This window comes from Felis catus, chromosome A2 (assembly GCF_018350175.1).
Source record: "Felis catus isolate Fca126 chromosome A2, F.catus_Fca126_mat1.0, whole genome shotgun sequence".
Lineage (NCBI taxonomy): Eukaryota > Metazoa > Chordata > Mammalia > Carnivora > Felidae > Felis > Felis catus.
Genome location: NC_058369.1, coordinates 70,839,658 through 70,866,420, shown reverse-complemented (window position 1 = coordinate 70,866,420; position 26,763 = coordinate 70,839,658). Strand labels below are relative to the sequence as shown.

General features: G+C 39.0%; 1 protein-coding gene and 1 pseudogene across 10 annotated transcripts in view; one reads left to right on the top strand and one right to left on the bottom strand.

Annotated features, from left to right (window-relative positions):
* The window catches only part of LOC101088997 (cytochrome c oxidase assembly factor 1 homolog), a 39,031-nt gene extending 13,877 nt beyond the window's left edge, over nucleotides 1–25,154 (bottom strand). For 3 of the 10 annotated variants that reach the window (XM_045052180.1, XM_045052178.1, XM_045052179.1), the window contains exons 1-3: nucleotides 25,057–25,152; nucleotides 2,776–2,827; nucleotides 561–660 (exon numbers count right to left, since the gene is read on the bottom strand). In XM_045052180.1, the coding sequence (XP_044908115.1) occupies nucleotides 561–660; nucleotides 2,776–2,827; nucleotides 25,057–25,081 (177 nt within the window). In that variant the 5' untranslated portion in view covers nucleotides 25,082–25,152. Of the gene's footprint in view, nucleotides 1–560; nucleotides 661–2,775; nucleotides 2,828–5,031; nucleotides 6,053–25,056 lie in introns of those variants that run through there. The other 7 variants (XM_045052181.1, XM_045052182.1, XM_045052183.1 and 4 more) reach the window with 6 other exon arrangements.
* On the top strand, nucleotides 11,832–11,928 carry LOC111559676 (annotated as a pseudogene).
* Nucleotides 25,155–26,763: the final 1,609 nt, after the last annotated feature.

Below are 26,763 nucleotides of genomic sequence, written 5' to 3'. Positions count from 1 at the left end.
GGCTGCCCACAGTAATTGTGGCCTGTCTTTACAAATTCAAATTTGTGTGCAGTGGGGCTGGAAGCAGCATCTGTCAGGAGTTTGCATCCCGGGCTCTTCTTTTATTTTCTCCCCTCACCAGAGTCCCTTGCTTAAGGTCCCCTCCTCCACTAAATCTACAGCAGAGAATGGCAGGGCAAACAGGCTGACGACTCTTGAAAAACAGCCAGTTTTCCCCACCTGTGAACCATCTGGTACTGCCCTTCCCTCTCTTCTTTACATAACCTCGGAAATCTTAAGGGATCTCTTGTGTGTGCACTGGAGTGAAAGCCCATCTTGCTTTTTGCAAGGCTTGTGATGCAAACGAATCCTGGTCCTTTCATTTGCGCTTGGAGATCCAGGAAAAACTGGGATTATAGGATAAACAGGAAGCTATAGCCAAAGGAATGGTACTGGCTACTAAAAATAGCCCTTTCTCTAATCTCCTGAAAGCATCTCAAGTATTTCCTTTGATGGAGGAGCAGGGCAGAGAGAGCTGGGAGGAAGCCACGCCTTGGCGGCTGGGTTCACTGGATACTTACTTCGTATAAGGTAATATATAAGGGTGCAGCTCCCACTGGCCACCACACTGGAAAGAAGGACCAGTTTCCCCAGAGGCAATGGCATCTTGCTTCCTGAAGACTTTACAAACAAAAGACATGAATTAGTCTTTAAATTCAAGTTTAGGACAAGGGACTTTGGCTGGATTGGGCCCCACAGGGAAAGGAAAGCTAAAGAGGAAGCCAGCAAGGAGGGGAGGCCACCTTCCCCATTTGCTTCCTTTCAGAAAACCAGGGCTGGTTCTGGAGCCAAAGCAAAAGTGCCCTCCCGAGGGTGGCCCACATCCAGGACCCAGGCCGTGGGGGCGACGGCTGAGCACAGAGCAAGCATTCAGCACTTGTCTTTTCGGACGGAACCCAGCCCGTGTGCCAAGTCCTACATGGCCAGGAAGCACAACCACTTTGTCTCCTGCCTGCTGGTAAACAGGAAGCTTATCCTTTTGTGGCAGTAGTTGGTCTTATGAGCCTACCAATAGGCCTGCGTGGTCACTGGCTGCTTTCTTTCATATTTTGAAAAATGTCCCACCCCCCTGGATGAGGAAACTGTGGTCATGACTCTCAAGATGAATGAACAGATGGAGAGGAGCCAGCTCAGCAAATTCAGCATACCATGGCCACCCTGGCCTTAACTCCTGTCTCCTGAAGGCCTGGGTGGGGCTTTGAGCAGCACTAGGGCCTCAATGGTACCAATTATGCTCCTTCCGGGTGGCCATTTAACCACTGCTCACAACTGGCCTAAGCCTTTCTGTGAAGCTGTAAGATACCCAGCCATAAAGCAGAGCAGGACACTGGCTTAGGACTGGATAAATCACATAAATGAGAGCAGACACTGAAAAGTGAGGAGTGCATGGAGCAGCCAAAAGGCAGCTTCGACCCAGCTCCAGCTGACAATGGTTATGCAGGCCACGTCTGGATGGATCTTCCAATACTCCAAGAGACCTTTTATGTTAAACCGTTTCAATTCTAAGTGTTGACAACCAACTAAAAAGAAAAACAAACAAAAACAAAAAAACAAAAAAACAACAACCAAAAAAAAAAAAAAAAACCAACAAAATGCGTATGAGTCAGGTTCTTTCTGTAAGCTTCTGGTTTGCTTTGACCACCCAAGCTGCACCAGGGCATCCTCACCCTCCATGAGATTTAGGTAAATTCCTCTGTCTGTCTTTGCTGATATTTCTCCAAGAAGAAATGAGATTTTGGACAGAGATGGAAACCTCAGTTATAAACTGGGAAGGAAAAGACAAAAAGTGTTTATATCCCCATTTGAAGATTTAACATTAGAGTTTTATGTGCTTCTTTAGGACCAAGCTTTTGATGTGACCTAAAGGGGTCCAAGGCATTACAGTGCAAAATACTGGGCATGATGCTAGTTTCTCTACCAGCTAGATCTGTGAGTCAAGGTATCCATATTCTCACCATCTACTCCTCCACCTTCTAGAATACAGACACTACTAACAACTGTCTACTTATTTCTGAAACCTGAAGGTAAATGAATCCTTAGGAAGGGCTGTTGGAGAAAGTTCCTCATATGGATATTCCTTCTGGTAACTGAGAACTAAATATACCCTCAGACAGGGCTAATGTTGACCAGCTCTACACTAAAATAACACTAAATTGAGGTTTCTGTATAAAAAGTATTTTGATCAACATATCAAATTAAGGAAGATGAAGCATTAGATCATCCTTGTATTATTTATTTATACGCATTTTATCCAACAGAGAAGGCTGCTGAAACCCCAAATACATGTACCCAGATCACTGTGACAGTTTTGGCTGGTGCTGGGTAGTATGTAAGAATATTTATCAAAGTTGCGTGTAAGCTAATTACAGCAATGTAATCTGGGAAAAGCCATTTAGTCTCATAATGGAAAGGGTCGGAGCATCTCCAAAAAATGCATGAGTCAGATCTTGCTTAATTTGAAGGATAACTCAGGAGGGTGGGGCTGTGAGCATGAATCACACAGAACTCCCCAGAAGGTTGTAGTTTCTACAGCTGGCATGAGACATGAGAAGGAAAACTGTCCTGAAACAATTCAGAGAATAGCCACCCATCTCTCATGCGAAATTACAGCCACAAGTGGACACTAGAGACCAGGAAAAACTCACAATTATTAAGGGAGCAACTTACATCTATTGTCTAACTTGAGAATACTCTGGCGGGTTCTAAGGGGGAACACGGACCCAGAACATTCATTACCTTTGCCACTTCACAGCACGGCTTTCTTGAAAATCATCAAAGAGAAGTCGCTCTGCAATTAGATAAAGATTTTACATTAAAGTCACTTTTCAAACCCAATTCTCTCTGATTTCCAGTTTAAGACAGCCAAGTTTTATTACCAATCCAAGCTTTGGAACACGAATAAAAAGTTTAAATTTCAAAACAAGCCTTGTCTAAACAGGGCTCTGGTTTTCCCCCCTTCTCTTCTGCCATGTAAGGAAAAGAAGAAACAACAAAGCCTGATGGTCTCCTGCATGTGCACTATGTACCTCATAACAACCAGAAAACTGGTGTGGAGGGGCAGGCATACACGGCACGTGTCTGGCCACAATGCACACGATCCTGGATACAGGCAGCTGCCCACCAAAACAAGACGCCATCAATATAAGCTGTACAGCATGGATTAAAGCAGTTTTTTAGGGTTAAAAAGAAACAACAGTGTATTAAGTGTATACATAGGCTTTAATAATAATGATACGAGGTAACATATCTCTATTAGGTGCTTGGTGCCTATATGCTAAGCACAGTACATACAATAATTCATTTAATTCCCACAATCACCCCATGAAGTAGGAACTATTGTTATTATCCCTATTTTATAGATAAGTAAACTGAGGCACAGAGAGGTTAAGTAGAGTGTCCAAAGTCACTGATATGTGTCTCAGTGGTAGAACTGGGATTCAGACCCAGGCAGTCTGGTACCAGGGTCTGTGTTCTTAGGCACCATGATGCACTGACTTTAAGATGCCTGCTGATTTCAGAAATATTGAAAAGTAAATATATACACATACATATACACATATGTGTATGTCTCTGAATTAAAATATACTCATGTTCAGTACAAAAAGACTTCATCATATATGCCTTTCCTGCTATTTTTCATGATAAGAATGAGGCGCATACTTGTACTTTCACTCTTTCATTTAGCAAATGGTTGTAGAGGGCCTGCTCTGGTCAGACAAACAGTGCTGAGGGGAATAAAGACAATTCACAAAAGGACCGTCAAGTATAACTATGCAGTACAGCACAGCACAATCCTAGCAGGCTTCCACTTCCAGGTGAAACATCCTAGATTCTTCATTATTAAGACGGTTTTCTAACAGTTGGAAGTTCTAGAAAGTTACTTGAGGAAGGGGCAGGTACCTTTTCCTAATTTTCACAAAGGTGCCTATGGGCGAGCTGCAGCCCGGTTAGTGCAGGCAGAGTCCTGAGCACCAGGAGAGGAAGCGACACCCAGGAAGTGGTCAGCTCTTCCTGGAGGGGGTCGGCAAAGGTTTCACAGAGGAAATCAGCTCGGCAGAGAGAGCAGAGCTGAAGGAAAGGGTGACAGGCTTCAGGTCGGTGGAAACGATGAGCGAAGGCCAGCAGCAGAAATGAGAGCTGGGGGTGTGGGAGGAGTCAGAGCCACACGACAGTGGTCTGGGAATGGAGGCAGTTCCTGCTGAGGAAGGCCACCCACTCTGAGCTGCTGGGCTCTACCCCCTAGAAGGGGCCGCAGGCAGGAGCAGCAGCAGTGAAGTAGAAAGAGTACATGAGAAGGGCAGTTTCTTAAAATATTTATTTGCTCATTTGTACACCAGCTCTTTCTAAAAAGGATGATAGGGCTAACAAGGATGCAAATTTTAGAAGAGAAGAAGGAAATGAATGAGGAAATGAAGCCAAAGAGAAAATAATTTTAAGAAAAGAAATACAGCTGGGGTAACATTAGTGCATATAATTACACACTCTGGTGCACTAGACATTTCTTCAAGGCAGCCAGGAGGGAAGTCTGAGCAACTACAAGGCCCAGTGTCCATGGGGTCATGGGACACAGCAGCTGAGGAGGAATACAATTCCTAATAACACACAAAGCCCGAGAAAGATCTCTCCCACACATGCTCAGCAATGGAGTCTCTGAATTGGCTAGCATTGCAAACAACATCCCTAGAATTGTTTTTAAAAGTTCACAAATTCCAAATAATCACTTTTTGGATAACATCCCCTAATAAAAGCCACAATCAGAGTCCAAGCAGAAACATAAACAATTCTACAAGTGGCCCAAACATTGGGGCCTAAGTGGGAAGTTCTGACCGGCTACCTTGACTCAAAGGAGAACTAAGGCAGTCATGACTGACCGGGTCTCCAGGGAGCCCCTCCATGTGTGACAGTGAGGTGAGGGATTTGGGGTTGAGGTGGGGAGAGGAGAAGAACAAGGACTCAGCCTCTGCCCCTTTCAATCAGCTTCCGTTTACCTACCTCATCTGCAGCCTTGAAAATAGTGGTCAGCAGCCCCCAACCTCACACACCACAAATTCAAAAAGGCATGCTGGAGAACTAGAGATAGATTTGAGGCTACCTCCAGGAATGTTGTATTTTAGAACTAAGCTTTTGATCACTGAAAATTTGTTAATCTGATGTGAAAATCTGCAAGAAACTCAAATTCAGTTAGCCTAATACACAGCCAATCAGGGGAATATTTTTTGCTTTACAGTTAACTAAGAGGCAAGGGTTGTGACACATCTTGAAAATGAAGCTGGTTAGCCACAGGAAAGCGGAACAAAGTACAGGCAGGCTCTCTTCAGAAAGCAGTCAGTAACTCTGCTCTGACACACGAAGGGTGACTTAGGCCCCCAAAGGCTAATGGCTTACAAACTCTTCTCAAAGGAGTGAGCACCTTTCCGGAGTCAAAGGGCAATCTGTGAAACAGGGTCGAGGACCCTCCTGTCACCTCCCTCCGAGCCCAGATGGAGGAGATCCATAGGAAGTATCATTAGGGAGATAAACAGAAGCAGCTAGACGGTTCAAGCCACAGTCATGATCTGACCAGGGGAGGATGGAAGCAATCTGGTGGTACGATCTCAAACTGGGCTGCACATCAGAATCCTGTGAAGAGCTTAAAAAAATTTTTTGATGTCCAGGCCACTCCTCAGATCGATTGAAATAGAATCTATGGGAGTGGGATCCAGGCACTGGTGTTTTTTAACCTCCTCAGGTGAGCCTAATACACAGCCAAATTTGCAGCCAGTGGTCTACAGAAACAACACCCTGCAAGTCAAGCACATGGGCTGTGGTTCAAAGGCTGGTCAGATGATCCTGTAGGGGGTCCTCGGACATTAGAGAAAGGAGACAGCTGTTCTCTCCACGCCACACACACCACCTCCCTGACCACATCTTGAGAGATTTAGAGGCTGTAGCAATAAATGAAATAGACTCCTCTGCCCAAGTGTTCTGGCCCTGGATAACAGGCACACAACCCTCGTGGGCCCCGGTCTGATGGCGGGAACCTGAAGCAGCAATCTGCCAGTGTGTGAGATAAAATCCTTGAGTTTAATAAGAGGTAAGCTCAGGAGGTCCTTATAGCAAGACAAGCACCCCAAAACCCAGCTGAGAAAGATGGACTGATCTAAGATAATAAATCCTTGATTTTTATGAGGCAGTTTTCTCACATTGTAATATTTCTGAAATCAGGCTATGTCTTACAAGCTGGGTCTCTTTAGTAAAGTGATTCTTTTCTCAACACTACCATCCCCAAATTGTTAAAATCATAATTTGCCTTAATACGTTAAGAGTGGGCATAATAGGCAGCTGAAGTTGCAGCAGGGCCAGCCTGTATATGAACTCAGGACCATGTGAGCTTCCCAGCAAGACTATTAATATCCCATGGTTCTTCTTTAACTCTGGGCTTTGCTCAGGGAGACCCAGTCCAGGAATAATCTACCCACTCAATTTCCTCTGGATGACATATGGCTGGTCTGGCTTGTCCCACATCTGAGTGACTACTATAGGCCAGGCATAAAGCAGGATATTTTATATGCACTACTACTATTTCTTATAATATCTACAAACGGTAAAATATTTTTGCCTTTTTTGAGCTAGGAAAGAAGTCTTAAGAAAGGTTCTAAAAGTTGTTCATGGTTACATAGCTATTCCACAACAGAGCTATCACATGTATCTGTCTGATCCCAGAGGCCACGATTTTTCCATCAAGTAACAAAACCCATGTTATGGGTTTCCTAACAATCAACTTCCCATACAGGTAATATGTGCTGTCCAAAAGCCACTCCAAAAGTTCACATGTTCTTTCTGCAGGAAACAAGCCATCCCTACCAACACACTAGCTATGTGAATGAGCAACCATGGACATTCATGAGCCACCAAATGACTATAGTACCAGCAGACTATATCTATGGAGCAGAAGGACCATCCACCTGTTCCAACCATGAATCACAACAGATAATAAATTGTTCTAGTTTGAAGCCGCAAAGTTTTGAGATGGTTTGTTATGCAGCAATAGATAACCAAAATATCTTTTAAAAGCTTTTCTGAAAAGATTTTAAAAACTCTGTAAAACATGTTAATTTTTTTAAGTTTATTTATTTATTTTGAGAGAGAGAGCACGAGCAGGGTAAGAGGAGAGAGAGAGAGAGAGAGAGAGAGAGAGAGAGAGAGAGAGAGAGAGAATCCCAAGCAGGCTCCACAATGTCAGGACAGAGCCTGACATGGGGCTCCAATTCATCATGATCTGAGCCAAAATCAAGAGTCAGACACTTAATTGACTGAGCCACCAAGGTGCCCTGTAAAATATACATTATTTCTAAGAACAACAATTTAAAAAAGCAATGAAAGGCTTAAAAAAAGAAGACTTATATTCAAACAAAAACAAAGCAGAGTGGAAAGAATTCAAGGCAAAAAGCCTTTAATGGAGTCAAAAATAGACAAAAATATAATACCTATGATCAGTAGTAGCAAACAACATAACAGTAAAATATATAAAGCCAAAAACTAGTAGAAATAAAAGAATAAATGAAAAAACTACAGCAGGAAACCAACATGTCATTTTCTATTTTTAACAAATCCAATGAACAAAAAAAGCAATCAAGAACCAAGAATCTGAATAACTTTTTTACCTTGCAAGGTTCAGTGTGTGTGTGTGTGTGTGTGTGTGTGTGTGTGTGTGTGCGCACACGCACATATCTGTGAATACACATTTGAACATACTAAGATTTTCCAGTGTCTAGCATAAGGCTTTGTGGGACTGACATAAACATTCTACTGTTCCCATTGCCCAGTCCTGTGATTACCTCCTGGAGAATAAATCTGTACAATTTTTGAGAAGACAAAGCAAGTACAGATCAGCAGTTATGTATCTTAAGTCAATTCATATACACAACGATGGAAATTGACTTTCCACTACTGCAAGCAGCTATTATCCTTAATTTTGAAGATGAAAATGACAAAATTTGAAATTGAGTTTCAAATAAGATGGAAGAAATTAAAATCAGCTTAATGCCATTTTCATTAAGAATAAAACAAACTGAAAATGTTAACAGTTGTTATCCATTAATTCAATCAACAAATATTTTCCAACTGCACTCAAAATACCAGGCACCATCTATGCACTGGAGATACAGCAGAGAACAAAATAGACATGTGGTTTGTGGACCTTACATTGTAGTGGGAGGAGATAATAATAAGATTAGTTTAGTTAGTGATAAATACTTTGGAAAAAATAGAGTGTCAAGAGAATGAGAAGATAAACTACAGACTGGGAGAAAATATTTGCAAAAGATGTATTTGATAAAGGACTGTTACCAAAATATACAAAGAACTCCTAAAAATCAACAACAGAAAAATAAACCTAATTAAAAAATAGGAAAAAAAATTGAACAAATATCTCACCAAAGAAGATACACAGATGGCATATAATCATATGCAAAGATACTCAATGTCATCTGTCATCAGGGAACTACAATTAATACAAAGAGATACCATGACACATCTATCAGAACTACTAAAAGCCAAAACACTAACACCAAATATTGGATGTGGAGCAAACACTGATGGTGGGAATGCAAAATGGTACATCTACTTTGAAAAAACAGTTTGGTAGTCCACCTACCAACCTAAACAAACAAATATATGCATGTGACATATGTGAAAATCAAGAAAAGGAAACCACACTAAAATGGAGTCGGGGAGGGGAGGTTGGCAGGGGAGCTCTTATGCCCTACCACCCATCCTCAAATGCAAATCCAACAGGAAGAGAGGGACCTTGCAGGTGGATTCTACTTTCCCATCCCAGCAGGTGGAACAAAGGTTTTCCTCACCGCCTATGCACCACCACCCAGCAACAGATCAGCCAATAAGAGACAATCACCACTCAGCCAATGAGGAGCCACTATACTTCCAACTCTCAGTTTACTGCAATGGGCTATGTGTTTATAACAGCCTCCCCAAGTCCCCGTTTTCCTCTATAAAAGAGTGTGCCTCTCCTTTGTTCTCCTAACTTCCCTATGGTTCTGACATAGCTTACTTAACCCAGATTGCAATTCTTCGCTCTTCGCCCCCCCCCCCCAAAAAAAAAACATCTTTTGCTGGGAAATAACTGGCAGTTTTCTTTTAAGGTTAACTCATGCTAGAGTATAAAAGGAAGAAAGAGCAGTTTATTATTTTTTTTAATTTTTTTTAATGTCTATTTATTTTTGAGACAGAGAGAGACAGAGCATGAACGGGGGAGGGGCAGAGAGAGGGAGACACAAAATCAGAAGCAGGCTCCAGGCTCTGAGCCATCAGCCCAGAGCCCGACGCGGGGCTCGAACTCACGGACTGTGAGATCGTGACCTGAGCTGAAGTCCGACGCTTAATGGACTGAGCCACCCAGGCGCCCGGAAAGAGCAGTTTAAACTGTGGGGTGAAGGAAGGCCTCTCTACCAAGGCAACATTTGAGTTGAGATTGAAGGAGTAATTTGAAACCCAGAAGAGGGGCAAGTAGAGCAGGCTAAGGCCTCCAGGCAGCCGCCAACTTGGTATGTTCAAGAACCAGAAGGCAGGCTAGCATGTTAACTGAGGGCCGGCAGGAGGGCACGGTCTTCATCATGTAGACCTTTTTCGGGTATCACAGACAGTTTGGATTTTATTCCAAGTGTAATGAGATGCTGCTGAAGACTTCAAATGGGATGATATAGTCTGGCTTGCCTTTTCTTTTTTTAAAGATTTCTCTAGAAGGGGCAGGATGGAAGCATGAAAACCAATTAAAAAGCTCCTGCAGTAGGAAATAATAGCAGCTTGGACTAGCTGGTAGCAGCAAAGATGCAAAAAAGTGAAAACATATGAAGTAGGAAGCAGAACTAACAGGATACTGGAGGGATGGTGAAGGGCAAGGCAGAGTTATTTCACAGGATTTATCATTATTATCCTTAAGCCTCCTTACAAGTATTACCAGCATTCAAAATTACCATGCACTTAGACTTTAGAAATGATAAAGTTGTGGTAGAAAGCCTAAAATAGTAAACTTTGATTGCTAAATCTGATTACTCATGATGTCTCATACATTTGAATAAAAAACGTTTCAAGGCCATTCTCTTGCAGATTTGAAAACACAGCAAAAAGATATTCAGTATTTTCTGGCATCAAAACCTTTAGATAAAGGACTCTGATTCATAACCATTTTGCAAGGGAATATGAGTAAGGAAAACCCTATTAAACGTTTACTTCAGCATTTCTATTAAAACCCTCCATTTTAGAAAAAGAAAGTATATAGGAAAATAAAACAATTTGGCATCAGTGATTAGAAGTAGAATCTGGGAGGCTCGTGGCTGAATGTTCCCTGCCTGAAACTCTCCTATCATGTTCACTCAACTCTCTACCTGTTTTCCTTTTACCTCTCTGGCCGGTCCTCTTAAGTTCCTTATTGAAATTTATACCCTCTATCTCTTCTATATTGCCCCTCATTCTGTTTTATGGGCTGAATTGTGTGCCCTGCCATCCAATCATATGTTGAAACCCTAATGCCCAGTACCTCAGAATGTAACCATATTTGAAGACAAGGGAATAGTTTTTTATGTTAAAAAGTACTCTTAATCATTCATCATCAGGGAAATAGAAATCAGAACCATGATGAGATACCACCTCACACCTGTCAGAATGGCTAAAATTAACAACAAAGGAAACAGGTATCGACAAGGGTGTGGAGAAAGGGGAACCCTCTTACACCACTGGTGAGAATGCAAACTGGTACAACCACTCTGGTAAATAATATGGAGGTTCCTGAAAAAAGGCAAAAATAGAACTACCCTATGATCCAGCAATTGCACTGTTAGGTATTTACCCAAAGGATACAAAAATACTCATTAGAAGGGATACATGCACCCTGATGTTTATAGCAGCATTATCAGCAATAGCTAAATTATGGAAGAGCCCAAATGCCCACTGACTGATGAATAGATAAAGAAGATGTGCTGTGTATGTGTGTGTATATATATTAATACATACACACATATATATAATGGAATGTTACTCAGCCATAAAAAAGAATGAACTCTTGCCATCTGCAATGACGTGGATGGAGCTAGAGAATATTATGCTAAGTCAGAGAAAGACAAATACCATGTGATTTCACTCATGTGGAATTTTAAGAAACAAAACAATCATAGTGGAAAAAGTAGAGAGGCAAACCAAGAAAGACTTTTTTTTTTTGAGACAGAGACATTGAAAGGACTATAAACCATCATCAAGTGAGATTTATTCCAGGGATGCAAGGAGAGTTCAATATCCACAAATCAATGTGATTTACCACATTAACAAAATGAGAGACAAAAACCATATAATCATCTCAATAGTTGCAGACAAAATAGCATTTGATAAAACTCAACATCCATTTAGGATAAAAACTCTCAACAAAGTGGGTATAGAAGAAATACGCCTCGACATAATAAAGGCAAAATATGACAAACACACAGCTAACATCATACTCCTTGTGAACAACTGAAAGCTTTTCCTGTAAGATGAGGAACAACACAACGATGCTCACCCTCACCACTTTTATTCAACATAGGACTAGTAGCCCTGGACACAGCAATTAGGCTTAGTAAATAAATAAATAAATGGATCCTCATTCAAAAGGAAGAAGTACAACTGTCACTATTTGCAGATGACATGACACTACATATAGAAACCCCTAAAACCCCCATCAACAAACTGTGAAAATAAATAAATTCAGTAAAGTTGCAGAATACAAAACCAATCTGTTGTATTTCTGTACACTAATAACAATCAGAAAGACTATACTTTCAGGGATCATTTCTATAGTTCATTACTAATAACAATCAGAAAGAGAAATTAAGAAAGTCCTATTTATAACTGTATCTGAAAGGATAAAATACCTAGGAATAAGTTTAACCAACAAAGTGAAAGACCTGTACTCCGAAAACTATAAGACACTGATGATAAAGGGGAAGCCAAAACAAACAAATGGAAAGATATACCATGCACATGGATTGGAAAAATTAATGTTGTTAAAATGGCCATACTACCCAAAGCAATGTACAGATTCAGTTAAATCCCTATCAAAATAGCAATGGCATTTTTCACAGACCTAGAAAAGACCATCCTAAAATTTCTATGGAACCAGAAAAGATCCCAAATAGCCAAAGCAATCTTAAGAAAGAACACAGCTAGATGTATCCACACTTCCTAGTTTCAAACTCTACTACAAACTCTACTACTACAAAATTATAGTAATCAAAACAGTATGATACAAGCACAAAACAGACAAATGGATCAATGGAAGTGAATAGATAATTCAGGAATAAACCCACACATATATGGTCAATTTATAAAAGGACACAAGAATATACAATAAAGTCTCTTTAATAAATGGTGTTGGGAAAATTGGACTGTTATATGGAAAAGAATGAAATTGGACCACTCTGTTATACCATAGACAAAAATAAACCCCAAATGGATTAAAGATCTGATTCTATAAAACTCCTAAAAGAAATTATAGGCAGTTAGCTCTTTGACATTGATATTAGCAACAATTTTTGAGATATGTCTCCTCAGGAAAGAATGACAAAAGGGACTACATTAAACTAAAAAGGTTTTCGTACAGCAAGTAAACCATCAACAAAATGAAAGGGCAACCTATTTGCAAATGATATATTTGGTAAGGGATTAATAACCAAAATATATTAAAAACTCATTCATCCCAATATAAAAAAAAAAAAACAATCCAATTAAAAAATCGGCAGTGGACCCGAATAGACATTTTTCCAGAAGAAGAAATAAAGATGGCCAACAGACACAAAGAACGATACCCAATATCACTAATCATCAGAGAAATGCAAATCCAAACCTCAGTAAGATATCACCTCATACCTGTCAAGATGGCTGTCATCAACAAACACACAAAATAACAAGTGCTGGCAAGAATGTAGAGAAAAGGGACACTCATGCACTGTTGGCGAGACTGTAAATTGGTGCAGCCACTATGGAAAACAGTATAGGTTTCTCAAAAACATTAAAAATAGACATACCATACAATTCAGCAATTTCTCTTCTGCATCTTTTTCCAAAGAAAATGAAAACACCAATGCAACAAGACATAAGCAGTCCTATGTTCATTGTACATTATTTACAATAGGCAAGGTATGGAAGCAACCTAGGTGTACACTGAGAGATAAATGGATAAAGATGATGTGGTATATATACACAATGGAGTATTACTCAACCATAAAAAGGAATGAAACCATGCCGTTCACAACAATATGGATGGACCTAGAGGGTGTTATGTTAAGTGAAATAAGTCAGAGGAAAAAAAAAGGCTGTATGATTTCACTTATACATAGAATCTAAAAAAAAACCGAAACAAATGGGGGTGTCTGGGTGCCTCAGTCGGTTAAGCCTCCAACTCTTGATCTCGGCTCAGGACATGATCTCACGGTTGTGGGATCGGACGCTGTGTCAGGCTCTGCACTGATAGCATGGAGCCTGCTTGGGATTCTCTGTCTCCCTCTCTCTCTCTGCCCCTCCCCTGCTTGCTCTCTCTCTCTCTCTCTCTCTCTCTACCTTTCTCTCTCTCTCAAAATAAATATTTAAAAAAAACATTGTTGGGGCGCCTGGGTGGCGCAGTCGGTTAAGCGTCCGACTTCAGCTCAGGTCACGATCTCGCGGTCCGTGAGTTCGAGCCCCGCATCAGGCTCTGGGCTGATGGCTCAGAGCCTGGAGCCTGTTTCCGATTCTGTGTCTCCCTCTCTCTCTGCCCCTCGCCCGTTCATGCTCTGTCTCTCTCTGTCCCAAAAATAAATAAACATTGAAAAAAAATTTTTTTTTAAATAAAACATTGTTAAAAAAAAAATGAGCAACCAAAAGAGAAACAGATTCATAGTTACAGAGAACAAAATGATGGTTGCTGGGGAGGGGAGTTTGACAGACAAAACAGGTGATTAAGAGGTACAGTATTCCAGTTCTACAATAAATAAAACACAGGATGTAATGTATAAATAGGGAATATAGTTAATAATATTATAAGAACTTTGTATAGTGACAGATGGTAACTAGACATGTGGTGACCATTTTGTAATGTATATAAATATTTAATCATTAGGTTATTCACCTGAACCAGTACAATATTGTATGTCAATTATTCTTCAATAAAAAAATAAATGCTAAAAAATTAAATTAAATTTTTAAAAATAAGGTAAAATAATAAAAATTTAAAAGGCAAGAAAATGGTAAAATTCAGGACAGTAGTATTTCTGATGGGGAGGTTAGAGAATGGAATGGGAAAAAACACACATGCGGACAAACAATGCAGGGTGGGTAAAATTTTACCTCTACCATCTTACAGTCTCCAGCTGGGCCTGAGAATTAAATTGAGTTAAAACAGATTAACAGGAGAAAGGCACACAAATTTTATTTTTACATACACTTGGAAGTTCCCACAAGAAAATGAAGACCTAAAGAACCGGCAAAATCCAAGTTCTTCGATATTAGGTTGAACAAGAAGAGATGATTTTGGAAAGACAACTAGAATATATGGCAAACCTAAATGAAAATTGTTACTTTAACAAGGTCTGTTTGTACAGAATACCCAGTCTCAACTCCTTACTCCAGTGATAAGCATGTTTCTTCCCTGTATAGGGAGGGCATCTTTCACATGGGTGATCAGAGCATTCTTCTCTGCACCTGCTGTTTTTCACGTGCCTCTAGCTAAAAATAATCCTTATGCCAAAGTGGCATACGTTTAGGTAGCATATTCTGCCACCCTTCAATATTATTCTACATTCTCACATTGTTCTTACATTAGGTGATCCATTCACAGAAATCCATAACCCATGTGTATGTGATGCCTAGATTCTTTTGCATGTATTTAATGGTACAGATTTTTAAAATAAAATCTTTAAAACATAATGTTAGCTCTGTGCCAAACATATAGTTAATGCCCAAGAAATATTAACTATTTTTAATGTGAGGTGAAAGTCCCTACATAAAAATATAGTACAATTTGCACCCTTATTTTAAAGATTAAAAAGGAACTGGAGGAAATAGATCAAAATGTTCACAATGACTACTTCTGGGTGATGAGAGGCAGAGTAAATTAATTTTTTTTCTGGACCTTCATATTTATCTGTACTTTGCAATCTTCTGCATCAAGCATGCTTAGATTACTAAGAATGACAACAAAACCAAATAGAACAGTCAATGAATACAATGCCTGAAGCACATTATGTATCTGTTATGATAATAAAGAAATGTATATATCTCATCTTGTCAATATTATCAAATCACTAAATGGCTTTGCTTCACCATTTTATCCTAGCAAAGTCACTCAAAGATCAATACAGGATATATTCTAAAGGTCCCTTGTGCTTTTCTACATAGTTTATTAATAGCTTATCTGACTCAGCATTTTCTAAAGATACTGCAGAAACACAGGAGTGGGACTAACCACCTCCTCTATTCTCCATTTAGTCTCAGCCTTTGAAATGTAAAACGCCAACAGTACTGTCACAAAGAAAATGGAGAAGGATGTCTGGGTGGCTCAGTCAGTTAAGCATCGGACTTCAATTCAGGTCATGATCTCATGATTTGTGAGTTCAGGCCCCAGGTTGGGCTCTGTGCTGACAGCTCAGAGCCTGGAGCTTGCTTCAGATTCTGTGTCTCCCTCTCTCTCTGCCCCATCCCGATCCCATTCTCTCTCTCACTCTCTCAAAAATAAGTAAACATTAAAAAAAAAATTTAAGGAATAATGTAGATAATATAATATCAAAAGCAATTTGTATTCTGTAAAGGGCAATGCAGTTGTTCTTGTGTCCTATACTTTTGAGTATCTTGGGAGCATAATCAGGTTTGTAACCGCAGTGACTATCAAAGAGTTTCTGAAACAAAAAAAGGGGTTCAATAATGGCTTCTTAAATAGAATTTTTAAATGTGTCTTCCTCTTCCCTCACCCAATAGCAGTTCTAACACTTCTGTTTTATAGACTATAAACCTCCAATGACTAAGATGGCCTTTGATAAAAATAAAAACTATTCTTAAAATTCAGCTCTGGATAAACTTCTGTCTCATGTGTGTTATATCTTCCTAACAATACTCTGTGTTTACCGGCAAGTAGAAACTGTGTATTAACTTGTCTCCAGTTCAGCATAATACAATGTTTGGCAAATGGTAAGCATTCAATACACAACAAAGATTCTTTATTACTTGTTCCAAAAGTGAAAGCTCAATAGCTTTCAGGCAGAGTTGGCAGAATTTACCCTAAATACATAAAACTGCTGGTGATACTACCATAGGCAATTTGATGATAAGCCACCCTTTGTGTTATAAAAGAATGAACATAGCAGCATGCTTTGTTCATAATTTCAGCCTGACGTAATCCTAAAATTGAAGTGTATGATTTGTGACAAATGGATCTGAGTCAAAGACAAGATTTCCTTGATGAATAGGCTTTATTCACTGAGTTAGTCGCAGAGGGAGTAAATATACACAATTCAGTATTAGGGCTTATCTTCAGGAGTTTGAAGGGCAGGCTTCCCATGACCATTCTCATTCCAACCCAGTCTGCGCTTTCTATGCTGAACCATGGCATAAGTATTAGGCATTTTCAAAACTGCTGATAAACTGATAGAGTTGCTTGGCTGAAGGTAATTTTAAAGGTTAAAGGTCATTAGCCAAGTTTATTTTTCAACAGATATTACACTTTGTTTTTCTTAGATACCGTCTGTCTTTACAACAGTAGTCCTTCATGGTTTTTTCTTGCCCCAACACACATACCACATGACATTTAGATGCACATATACATGCCAGGCTATAGAATAAACAAGGGCATTCACCGTCTCCTTCCCCATGATCAAGGAAACAAGTCAAAAACTATTATAAAATTATATGGTGTTAATCTACCATAATTTGTATTGTAAAAGTAAATTAATTACAAACTTAATCAAATTCCTAGAGTTAACAAATTACTTGCTGAATATCTCATGACCATTCACTACTCTGAATTATAGGGGGATAATGTCACGCAGAGAAAGTTAGATTATACTTTAAGGTGAAAAAGGGGGCTACTGGTACACAGTGCAAGAGAATTTACATGAAAAATCTTATCAAGGAATCTTCCAATGAATTTGAACAAAGCCAGATGTTATTCAGTGTCTCACTTGTACTCACTGGAATAAAATAATTAATGTACTGCTCTGCTGATTCCTTTAATAAGAAGCCCTCTAACAGATTTCTAAAAATTACTCCCTTTAATATTTCATATTCATATGGGAAACTACAATTCTAAGGATAAGTTTTCGGAAGCTTTTTTTGTGGGGAAGTTGGCAGGAGCCATTCAAAACAGACAGCAATTCTTTATTTAACATGTACTTAATCAAAACTTACTGCTAATTCCTCTGCCAATTTCAAAGGGTTTGGAAAGATGAGAGTGGAATCAAGGGAACTAGAGAATCAGGCTATCTAGAGACTCTCCAATGTGAAATCCTTCAGAATCAGATCTTTGGCGAAAGCCAGGCAAACTCAAGGTGCAAACTGACTGACTGGACTGAACACCTAACCCTTCATTAGGCACCAGAAAAGACTAAAGTTTTAAAGTGGTAGAGTTATTACTTGGATTGGGAACAAATACCTCTCATCATCAGTTCCTTAGAACACTATTCTAAAAACTTTGGCATTACCAAAGAATTTCCATTAAAAATGGTTATTTTTTGTTACAAATAATAGAATCAGTATCTTCAATCAAGTATTGGTTGATACAAAGGGAAAAATTAAGAATGCCTTCTCTCTATTCTGGCTTATATACTGGGTGAAGGCATGAAAACACACCTATAATGTATTTATGGTTTATTTAGAGAAACATTCTGGCAAATCAGCATGGTTAAGTGTTACTTATTTGGAAATACTGATGTAGCAGTAATTTGAAAAAACAAAAACTACTCTACCAGTTTATTTCAAGATTTCAAGTCAAATTTTCATTCTCAGTAAAATTTCTATTAAGGCAAACAACTTGGGCTAGGCTCTTAAACATCAAACAGTAGAGGAGACATTTAATGAATAAACTTCCTTGTTAACACTTTGCCTAAGTAGACTTTTTCAGAGGTACCGTGTTCTGGCTAAATGAGGCTTGCTTTGTTTCTTTCAATAAATTAGAGAAGGGAAAAAGGTGGGGAAGGGAATGTGACAATCACACTTAATCCAAACCAGGCTGCCATATGTCACTTTTTGTCCTTTGCTGGTTCATTGATTATTCATGAATTCACTACCTGACAAGTGCTATATTTATCTTTACAGCCACAAAGCTGTCAATTCAGTTTCAAGCAAGCCTGTCTTTGTTTTCAATGAAACACACAATTTACGCAAAAAAAGGCCTTGTGTATGCGACACTGCCCTATGCTGTAATACAAGTATTAAAAAAAAAAAAAACAAAAACACAACACTGATATAAGTGAGTTTCCATGTTGGTCCTGGCCTGAGCCTTATTACTATTTTTTAATGACTGTTACATCAAAAGAAAAATGAAATAGTCTCAGCTTTTAGAGCCTTTGGCCTCTATGGATTCCCACAGAGGCCCTGAATCCTTCTCCCTGTATTCTGTTATCAATGGTCTTACTGTTTCCATTTCTTTTATTCTTTTATACATGCTTGTTTCTGGCAAGTTTACTCTGCTATTAACTTACCTGCTTAAAGCTACCTGAGTTCCAAGCACTGCTTCCCTGGGATGCATTACATCAGCTCTAACTCAAAATCTGCCCCAGAGTTTCCTTTTCCCATATACAGTCCCATGAAAGATATCACAGGTCAAATTCCAGCTTGTTTGCCAGCATCTAAAAAAGACATATTTTTTCAAAGATATAAAAAGAGACACACTTAAGGGGCACCTGGGTGGCTCAGTTGGTTAAGCATCCGACTTTGGCTCAGGTCATGATCTCATGGTTTATGAGTTCATGCCCCACATCGGGCTCTGTGCTGACAGCTCAGAGCCTGGAGCCTGCTTCGGATTCTATGTCTACCCTCTCTCTGCCCCTCCCCAGCTCATGCTCTGTCTCTCTGTCTCTCTCAAAAATAAATAAACATTAAAAAATTAAAAAAAACAAAAAGACTTAGCTTTTATTACTACCAGACAAGAAGATAGGGAAAACAAGCTTGCCTAAAGACATTTTAAATGCTTCCTTGATGGCAGTAAGCTTAAAACTACCACCACAAATCCACTATATTTGTCCTGAGGGAGAAAGTCAGAGGGAGAAAATAAATTAAAAATAAACTTGCATCCTAAAAATTCCTTGACTAGCTTGAAGAATAAAAAAGTAAAGTGAAATCTACAATCCAAAATTACTGTCATTTAAAAGTTTTATGATAATAAATAATGCCAAAAATGTAAACTGCATTTAATTCTCCCTAGATGTGCTCAACAATAATTTTGACATGAGAGTTCAAAACATGTGATAAAGATTAACAGTTAGTGATTGAGGGCAAAGACTTACTCCAAAGTAAAAATAGCACCTCATAAATAATTCCAACATATGATGCATTCCTCCATGTTTTATTTCAATTTATCTTTTGAGGATCCCCAAACTTAAAAATTTCTTTATAATTCAAGAATGTGATTAAGATCTATCCTTCCACTAACAAGAAAATGAAGCCGAGACAGCATTAATATTTCAGAACTCCACTATGTTCTAAGACAAAGTCATCAAATTCCTAAAGTAATTAAGGCATGAGATCAGTGTTTATGCCTAAGAAAATAAAAGAAAAAAAAAGATTCAAATACAGGTTGAATGTTTTCATGATTTAAGACTTATCCAGGTCAGTGTATAATTGTTTTATTGGATAATCTATGTCCAGAAGTTCCTAACTTGTTTGTTCTTTACCAAATGCATCACCACTTGTTCCATCATCCAAGATAAAAAAAAAAAACTTAGGCTCTTCTATCAACCTGTTTTCATTAGTCAGGATTAGGTGCAGCTGCAGATCACCATCTACAACAAGAACAAAACAGATATACAGACAAAACCGACGGCTTACATAAGACAGAAATCTTTTTTTGTCCACACAAAAAAGAAGCCCTGATGTAGTCAGTTCAGTGTATAGCAGTTCAGAGTGTTGGACTCTTTTCCACTTGATGATGTGCCATTCCCAACATGTACCTTCCACTTTGAGGTCCAGGACCTCAAGATGGCTGCCTGAGCTCCTGGTATCGCATGCACAAAACAGCCAGTAGGAGAGGGGAAGCAGGATTCATTCAATCCTAAGATTTTTCCAGAAGTTGCACACAATGCTTCTACTTTCATCTCATTAATCTGAATTTTGTGATATGGTCACATCCACTTACTAAAAGAACCTGAACATGCATTCTTTGCACTAAGCAAAAATAAGTCCAGCTAAAAACTAGGGTTCTATTACACAAAAGAAGAAAATGAAAGCTGGGATTGGCACAGTCGTAAGCTCTGATACTTCTCCCTTACCTTACACATCCAAGCCTCCTCAGTTCTTTATCATTATCTAGTTAAGTCAACCCCATCAGCCTGGTTTTAATTTACCTCATCATCGCCTTTGCTTGAACTATAGCATCCTACCTGATCTCCTTCACCAAGGTGTAAATTAGCAATTCCATTTGGGCACAGAAACTAAAGAATAATACTAACTGGCATAAGCATGGAAAGAGCCATCTGAGTGAGAGGCACTATGCCTTTTCCTTTAGACTTGTCATGCAAGACAGCCTAGCAAAGGAAGAACTCCCCATTCTTCCACGAGAATGTATTAAGACCCCTACTGAAAGGCACAGAGATTGACTATAATCTGGTGTCTTTGTGTTTGTGGAAAATCTTCCTGGGGGTTAGTGGTCAGAGATGAGGGTCTTAACAGGGCTGGAAATCAGTCAGTTTTTCAGAAAATACTTCCTAATGAGCAGAATATTGGGCCAGAATTAAAAAAAACAAAAAAAAAAAAAAAACAAACAAACAAAAAAAAAACAAGAAAACCCAAAAACTGTCAACCTAGAATTCTATACTTGGCATAAATATTTTTCAAAAATGAAGGCAAAATGGGACGCCTGGGTGGCTCAGTTGGTTAAGCATCCAACTTCAGCTCAGGTCATGATCTTATGGTTTTGTCAGTTTGAGCCCCACATCAGTCCCTGTGCTGATAGTTCAGAGCCTGGAGCCTGCTTCAGATTCTGTGTCTCCCTCTCTCTCTGTGCCCCTGCCCAACTCACGCTCTCTCTCTATCTCCCAAAAATAAATAAACATTAAAAAAACAATTTTTTTAACGAAGGCAAAATAAATACTTTTCCAGACAAATAACAGCTAAGAGAATTCACCGAGAGCAGATTTACATTATAATTAATGCTTTTTTAATTAAAATATATTTGATATATAACATTGTGTAAATTTAAGGTGCACACATTAATTTGATACGTTCATATGTTGTAATAACTGCTGTTATAGCAATAATTAGCATCTCTATCACATTACATAATTATTATTTCCTGTTAGTGGTTGGAATAATTAAGTTCCTGTCCCTTAGCAAGTTTCACGATTATAATACAATACTGTTACCTATGTTCACTGCAGTGTCCATTAGCTCTCTAGGACTTATTCTTATTGCAAATCTGTACCCCTAAACAACATCTGTCCAATTTCTCTGCTGCACCCCCATTTGCTGGTAAATGCTATTTTAGTCTCTGTTTTAATGAGTTTGTCTTTTTAGATTATACAGTTAAGTGATATCATACAGTATTTGTTTCTCTCTGTCTGATTTACCTCATGAGAAATTTTAAAGTTTTTCTGGCAAAAGGAAAATATCAAGTGGAAATTTAGAACTAAAAACATAATAAAGAGGCTTATGATGACAAATATGTGGCTAAATGTTAAAGACGGTTTTTCTCATTTTTAATTTCTTTACAAGTTGAAGTGACATTGAAGTGACATCAGCAAGGTGGTAGAATAGGAGTTTTCTCTGTCTCTTCACCAAAGAACAATTATGACAATCACCAATAAAAGAGTACTTTTGAGGAAGTCCAGGAGTCTAGCAGAGAAGTTCCAGCATACCATCAGAGCAAAAACTTCTGACATTAGCTTGGAGAGAGGGAAGATGGGAGAGTAAGAGGATCATGAACTCACCTCCTCCCACAACACACCAAGGCAACAACTACATGTATTGCAACTCACATTGAAAACAACCTGAAGACTGGCAGAATCTTCTACAGCTAGTTATAGAGAGAAGGTGACATCAAAAAGGTAGGAGGGGCAGAGAAAGGGTAGGAAGCCAAACCCCCTAGCCCAACTACTCACAAAGGAGACAGACATCACAAGCATGGAGGAGTCAGGGGATTAGGGCCCACACTGGACACCCATCACCCTGGGGACCCATATTGAGAAGACAAATCCCCCTAAAACGTGCTTTTAAAAATCATTAAGGTTTAACTTCAGGATAACTGTACTGTTGCTATAGGAAACCAAGTCTCTGCCCTTAAAGAGCCAGCATGCTAAATAACTCAGCCGAACACAGCACAGGAAGGGGGGAAAAAAGAAAGAAAAAAGAGAGAGAGAGAGGGAAACAAACCATAAGAAACTCTTAATGATAGAGAACAAACAGAAGGTTGATGGAGGGAGGTGGGCAGGGGATGGGATAGATGGGTGATGGGTATTAAGGAGGGCACTTATGACGAGCATTTAGTGTTGTATGTAAGTGATGAATCACTGAATTCTACTCCTGAAACCAACATTGCACTGTATGTTAACTAACTAGAATTTAAATCATTTTTTTTTAATTTTGCCTTTTGTGACAACATGGATGGACCCAAAGGGTATTATAGCAAGTGAAATAAGTCAGAGAAAGAAAAATACCATGTGATTTCACTTATATGTGAAATCTGAAAAACAAATGAGTGAACAAACAAACATAGAAAAAAAGACTTATAAATACAGAGAACAAACTAGTGATTGCTGGGGCTAGGGGGGTAGGGTCGCTGGGGGAGGGGGTAAGGTGATAAATAAGTCACAAGGATGAAAAGTACAGCATAGAGAACATAGCTAATAATATTATAATAACTTTGTATAGTGATAGATGGTAACTACGCTTTTTGGGGTGAACATTTCATAACATACATAATTGTCAAATCACTATGGTGTACACCTAAAATAAAATTATACATCATCTATACTTTAATTTTTTAAAAATCCTGACATTTGACTCATTGAAGAGGGTAAGAAGAACAATTTCACTTTACCCACATTACCCTTCCTCCAAGGTAGGGTACCATATATACCTTATGGTACAGCTCAGTACCATAAGACCCACTTACCTGCAATTTTTCCCACAAGGGAAACAGAGCATGTAAGTGAGTATCCAGCTTCCCCAGCTGTGTTATAATCTGCCAAAAAGACCCACTTCTTTCTTATCTCGTCCAGAATATTGAGGTGAACTGCACAACTGAAGGATAGGTTGGGCACCCAGGGCTAAAATGTATCAAAGAGACGTGTATCCTACAAACCATTTCATGGACTGCATCAGGAAGCCTACCGCTGAGGTGCTGGGGATGCCCTGCCTGCAATTCCTCCAACTGACCCATGTACCTACCCCCAGCACTTCGCATGCCTCACTCACACATACTCCCACCCTGTGGCAGGCTCTCTATGTGTGTCACCCCATCCCATACTTTCAGTAAATGGATGTGTTCAAAATTCTTTATGCAAGCAAAATTGTGTTTAAAGAGATGTATATATAAATATATACAACGGAATATTATTGAGCCATTAAAAAAAAAAAAAAAGGAAATCCTGCCATTTGCAACAACATGGTCAACCGGGAGGACATTATGCTAAGTGAAATAAGCCAGAGAAATGCAAATACTGTATGACCTCCCATATATCTGGAGTCATTAAAAAAAACAACAACTGGGGCGCCTGGGTGGCGCAGTCGGTTAAGCGTCCGACTTCAGCCAGGTCACGATCTCGCGGTCCGTGAGTTCGAGCCCCATGTCAGGCTCTGGGCTGATGGCTCAGAGCCTGGAGCCTGTTTCTGATTCTGTGTCTCCCTCTCTCTCTGCCCCTCCCCCGTTCATGCTCTGTCTCTCTCTGTCCCAAAAATAAATAAACGTTGAAAAAAAAATTTTTTTTTTAATTAAAAAAAAAACAACAACAACAAGTCAAACTCACAGAAACTGTAGAATGGTGGATAGCAGGGGGCTGCAGGTGGAAAAATGGGAAGAGACTGGTCGAAGAGTACAAATTTTCAGTTATAAGTTTTGAGTATCTATATACAGCATGGTGACTGTAGCCTATAGCCTATATAGCAAAATGTATAGTATAATGACTATTTTATATAAATGAAATTTGCTAAGGAAGTTTACTTTAAGGGTTGTCTCACACACACATAAAAAGGTAACTGTGAGGTGATGAATGTGCTGATTAACTTGATTGTGGGAATCCTTTCACAATGTGCATGTATATTAAATCATCATGTATATTAAATCATCATGATTGTACATCATGATGTACACTTTAAATATACTAATTTTATTTGTCAAGTGTATCTCAATAAAGCTGGGAAAAAGTTACTTGGCTATTTAAAGCAAACTTAGTAAAGTATATGATTTGTCACATGTAGAAGAAAAGATGTGATAAAAATAGCATCAGGGGGAGGTGCATAGACAGAAGTATATTGTTGTAAGGCTCTTGTGTGAAATGATACATTACTTAAAGGTAAATTGATAAAATTAGACATATATTGTAAACCTTGGAGTAACTACTAAAAAATTTAAAAGGTATAGCTAATATGCCAATACTGCAGATAAATGGAATCACAAAAAAATACTCTATTAATCCAAAAGAAAACAGGAAAACATGAAAGAAAAGGGGGGGAACAAAGATGAAATGCAAAAAATAAAGAGCAAGATGACAGACTTAAACTATATTGATAATTAAATGTAAATTGTCTAAACACTATGACTATAAGGCAGACATTATCATAATGGATTAAAAAAGAAAACAAGATTCAACCACATACCATCTGAAAGAATTAGTTGGCCCATGACGATGACCAGTGTCCCTCAGGTCTACAAAAATATGGAATATCCTCTTCTCTCTGGAAAATCAGTTAGTACAGAAAGGAGGGCATGGTAGGGTTCTCATTTCACAGTGGGTCAAGAAATTTTTCATCAATAAAAAATTTCCCTGCCATGGAGTAAACAAGTGCAGAAAGTCAGAATTATGAATTCTGCCTTTCTGGTAGCCTTAACATAGAATCAGGTCTCCTGAAAAGAGGAGGCACCTGGCTGGCTCAGCTGGTAGAGCATGCAACTCTTGATCTCAGGGTTGTAAGTTCAAGCCCCACATTAGGTGTGGAGATTACTTAAAAATAGAATGTTTAAAAAATTATCTGAAAAGACAGAAACTTTGGTTGAATTCAAGACTCCCAGCCACATAAAGAATTACATTAATTTGAAAAGGATAAGGGATTCACTTATCCCACTGAGGCTTTCGCAAAGTTCAGCCCTCAACACCAATTAACAGGCCATTGAGCAATGAGAAAAAAACTTGATGCTGCATCAAGTCAAGGATTTTACAGGAGTTAATAGATGTGTTGGCCATATCTTGGCAAGTCAGGCTGTCAAACGTGTACTTTAGTCTACTGGGCAAGTCAGCCTGATAAAACAGGTAACCAGACAATGGCCCAGCATTTTCCTCCTCTGTCAGGTAAGAAACAAGATATACATCTCACTCAGTCTGTTTCATAAATAGCAAAGCCATAAGCAGCTTCATTTACAACCATAAACATCACAAGGTGACAAAAATAATTTCTTAGGAATTAGGTCAGGACAGTTATGGGTTCTGAATCACTATCTGACCCTGAATTCCTGAAAAGCAGCAGCAAACAGCAAACAAAATAGTTTCACAATTTTACGTAGCCTCTTAACATTGGTTGTGTTTTGTAAAGCTAATGACCAAATACTGAGAAAGTGCGTCCTAAAGACATTCATAGCTGATTCACAGTGAATAGTCTTACAGTGGGTTGTTTGATCCAAGGATCTAGATGAGAAACATGGAGCCAAGATGTGTAAGGGAAACCAAGGTAGCTAATGAAATAAAATAATCAGATGACCTGGGAAGAGGGAGAGCCAAAGTGACTTTTTCTAAGAAGCAGTGTAAATTCTTATATCAGTACTTGTATCAGTTATCTATGGCTACTGTAGCAAATTACCACAAACTCAGTGGCTTAAAACAACACAAATATATTATCTTCTATTTCTGTTATTTGGAAGTCTAACATAGATCTTACTGGGTTAAGATCAAGGTGTCTGTAGGATGCACTCTCTTCTGAGGGCTCTATGGGAGAATTTGTTTCTTTGCCTTTTCTAGCTCATAGAGGTTTTCCACTTTCCTTGGCTTGTGGCCCCTTCCTCCATCTTCAAAGCTAGCAACAGCAGGCCTATTCCTCACGCTGCTTCCAATTCCTTCTTATGCAGAGACCCCTGTGATTACACCAGGTCCACCAAATTAATCAAAGATCATCTCCATATTTTAAGGTCAGCGGACTAGCAAACCGAATTCCCTTTTCCCATGTAACCAAACATTCAGAGGTTCCAAGGATTAGGACGTGGACACCTTTGGGGGAGGGGGCATTATTCTGCATACCACAGAGCCCTGAGCAGTTTCTTTTTCTTCACTGCTTTGCATGGATAAAGCAATGCTGTTTAAAGAGGAAAAACACCAC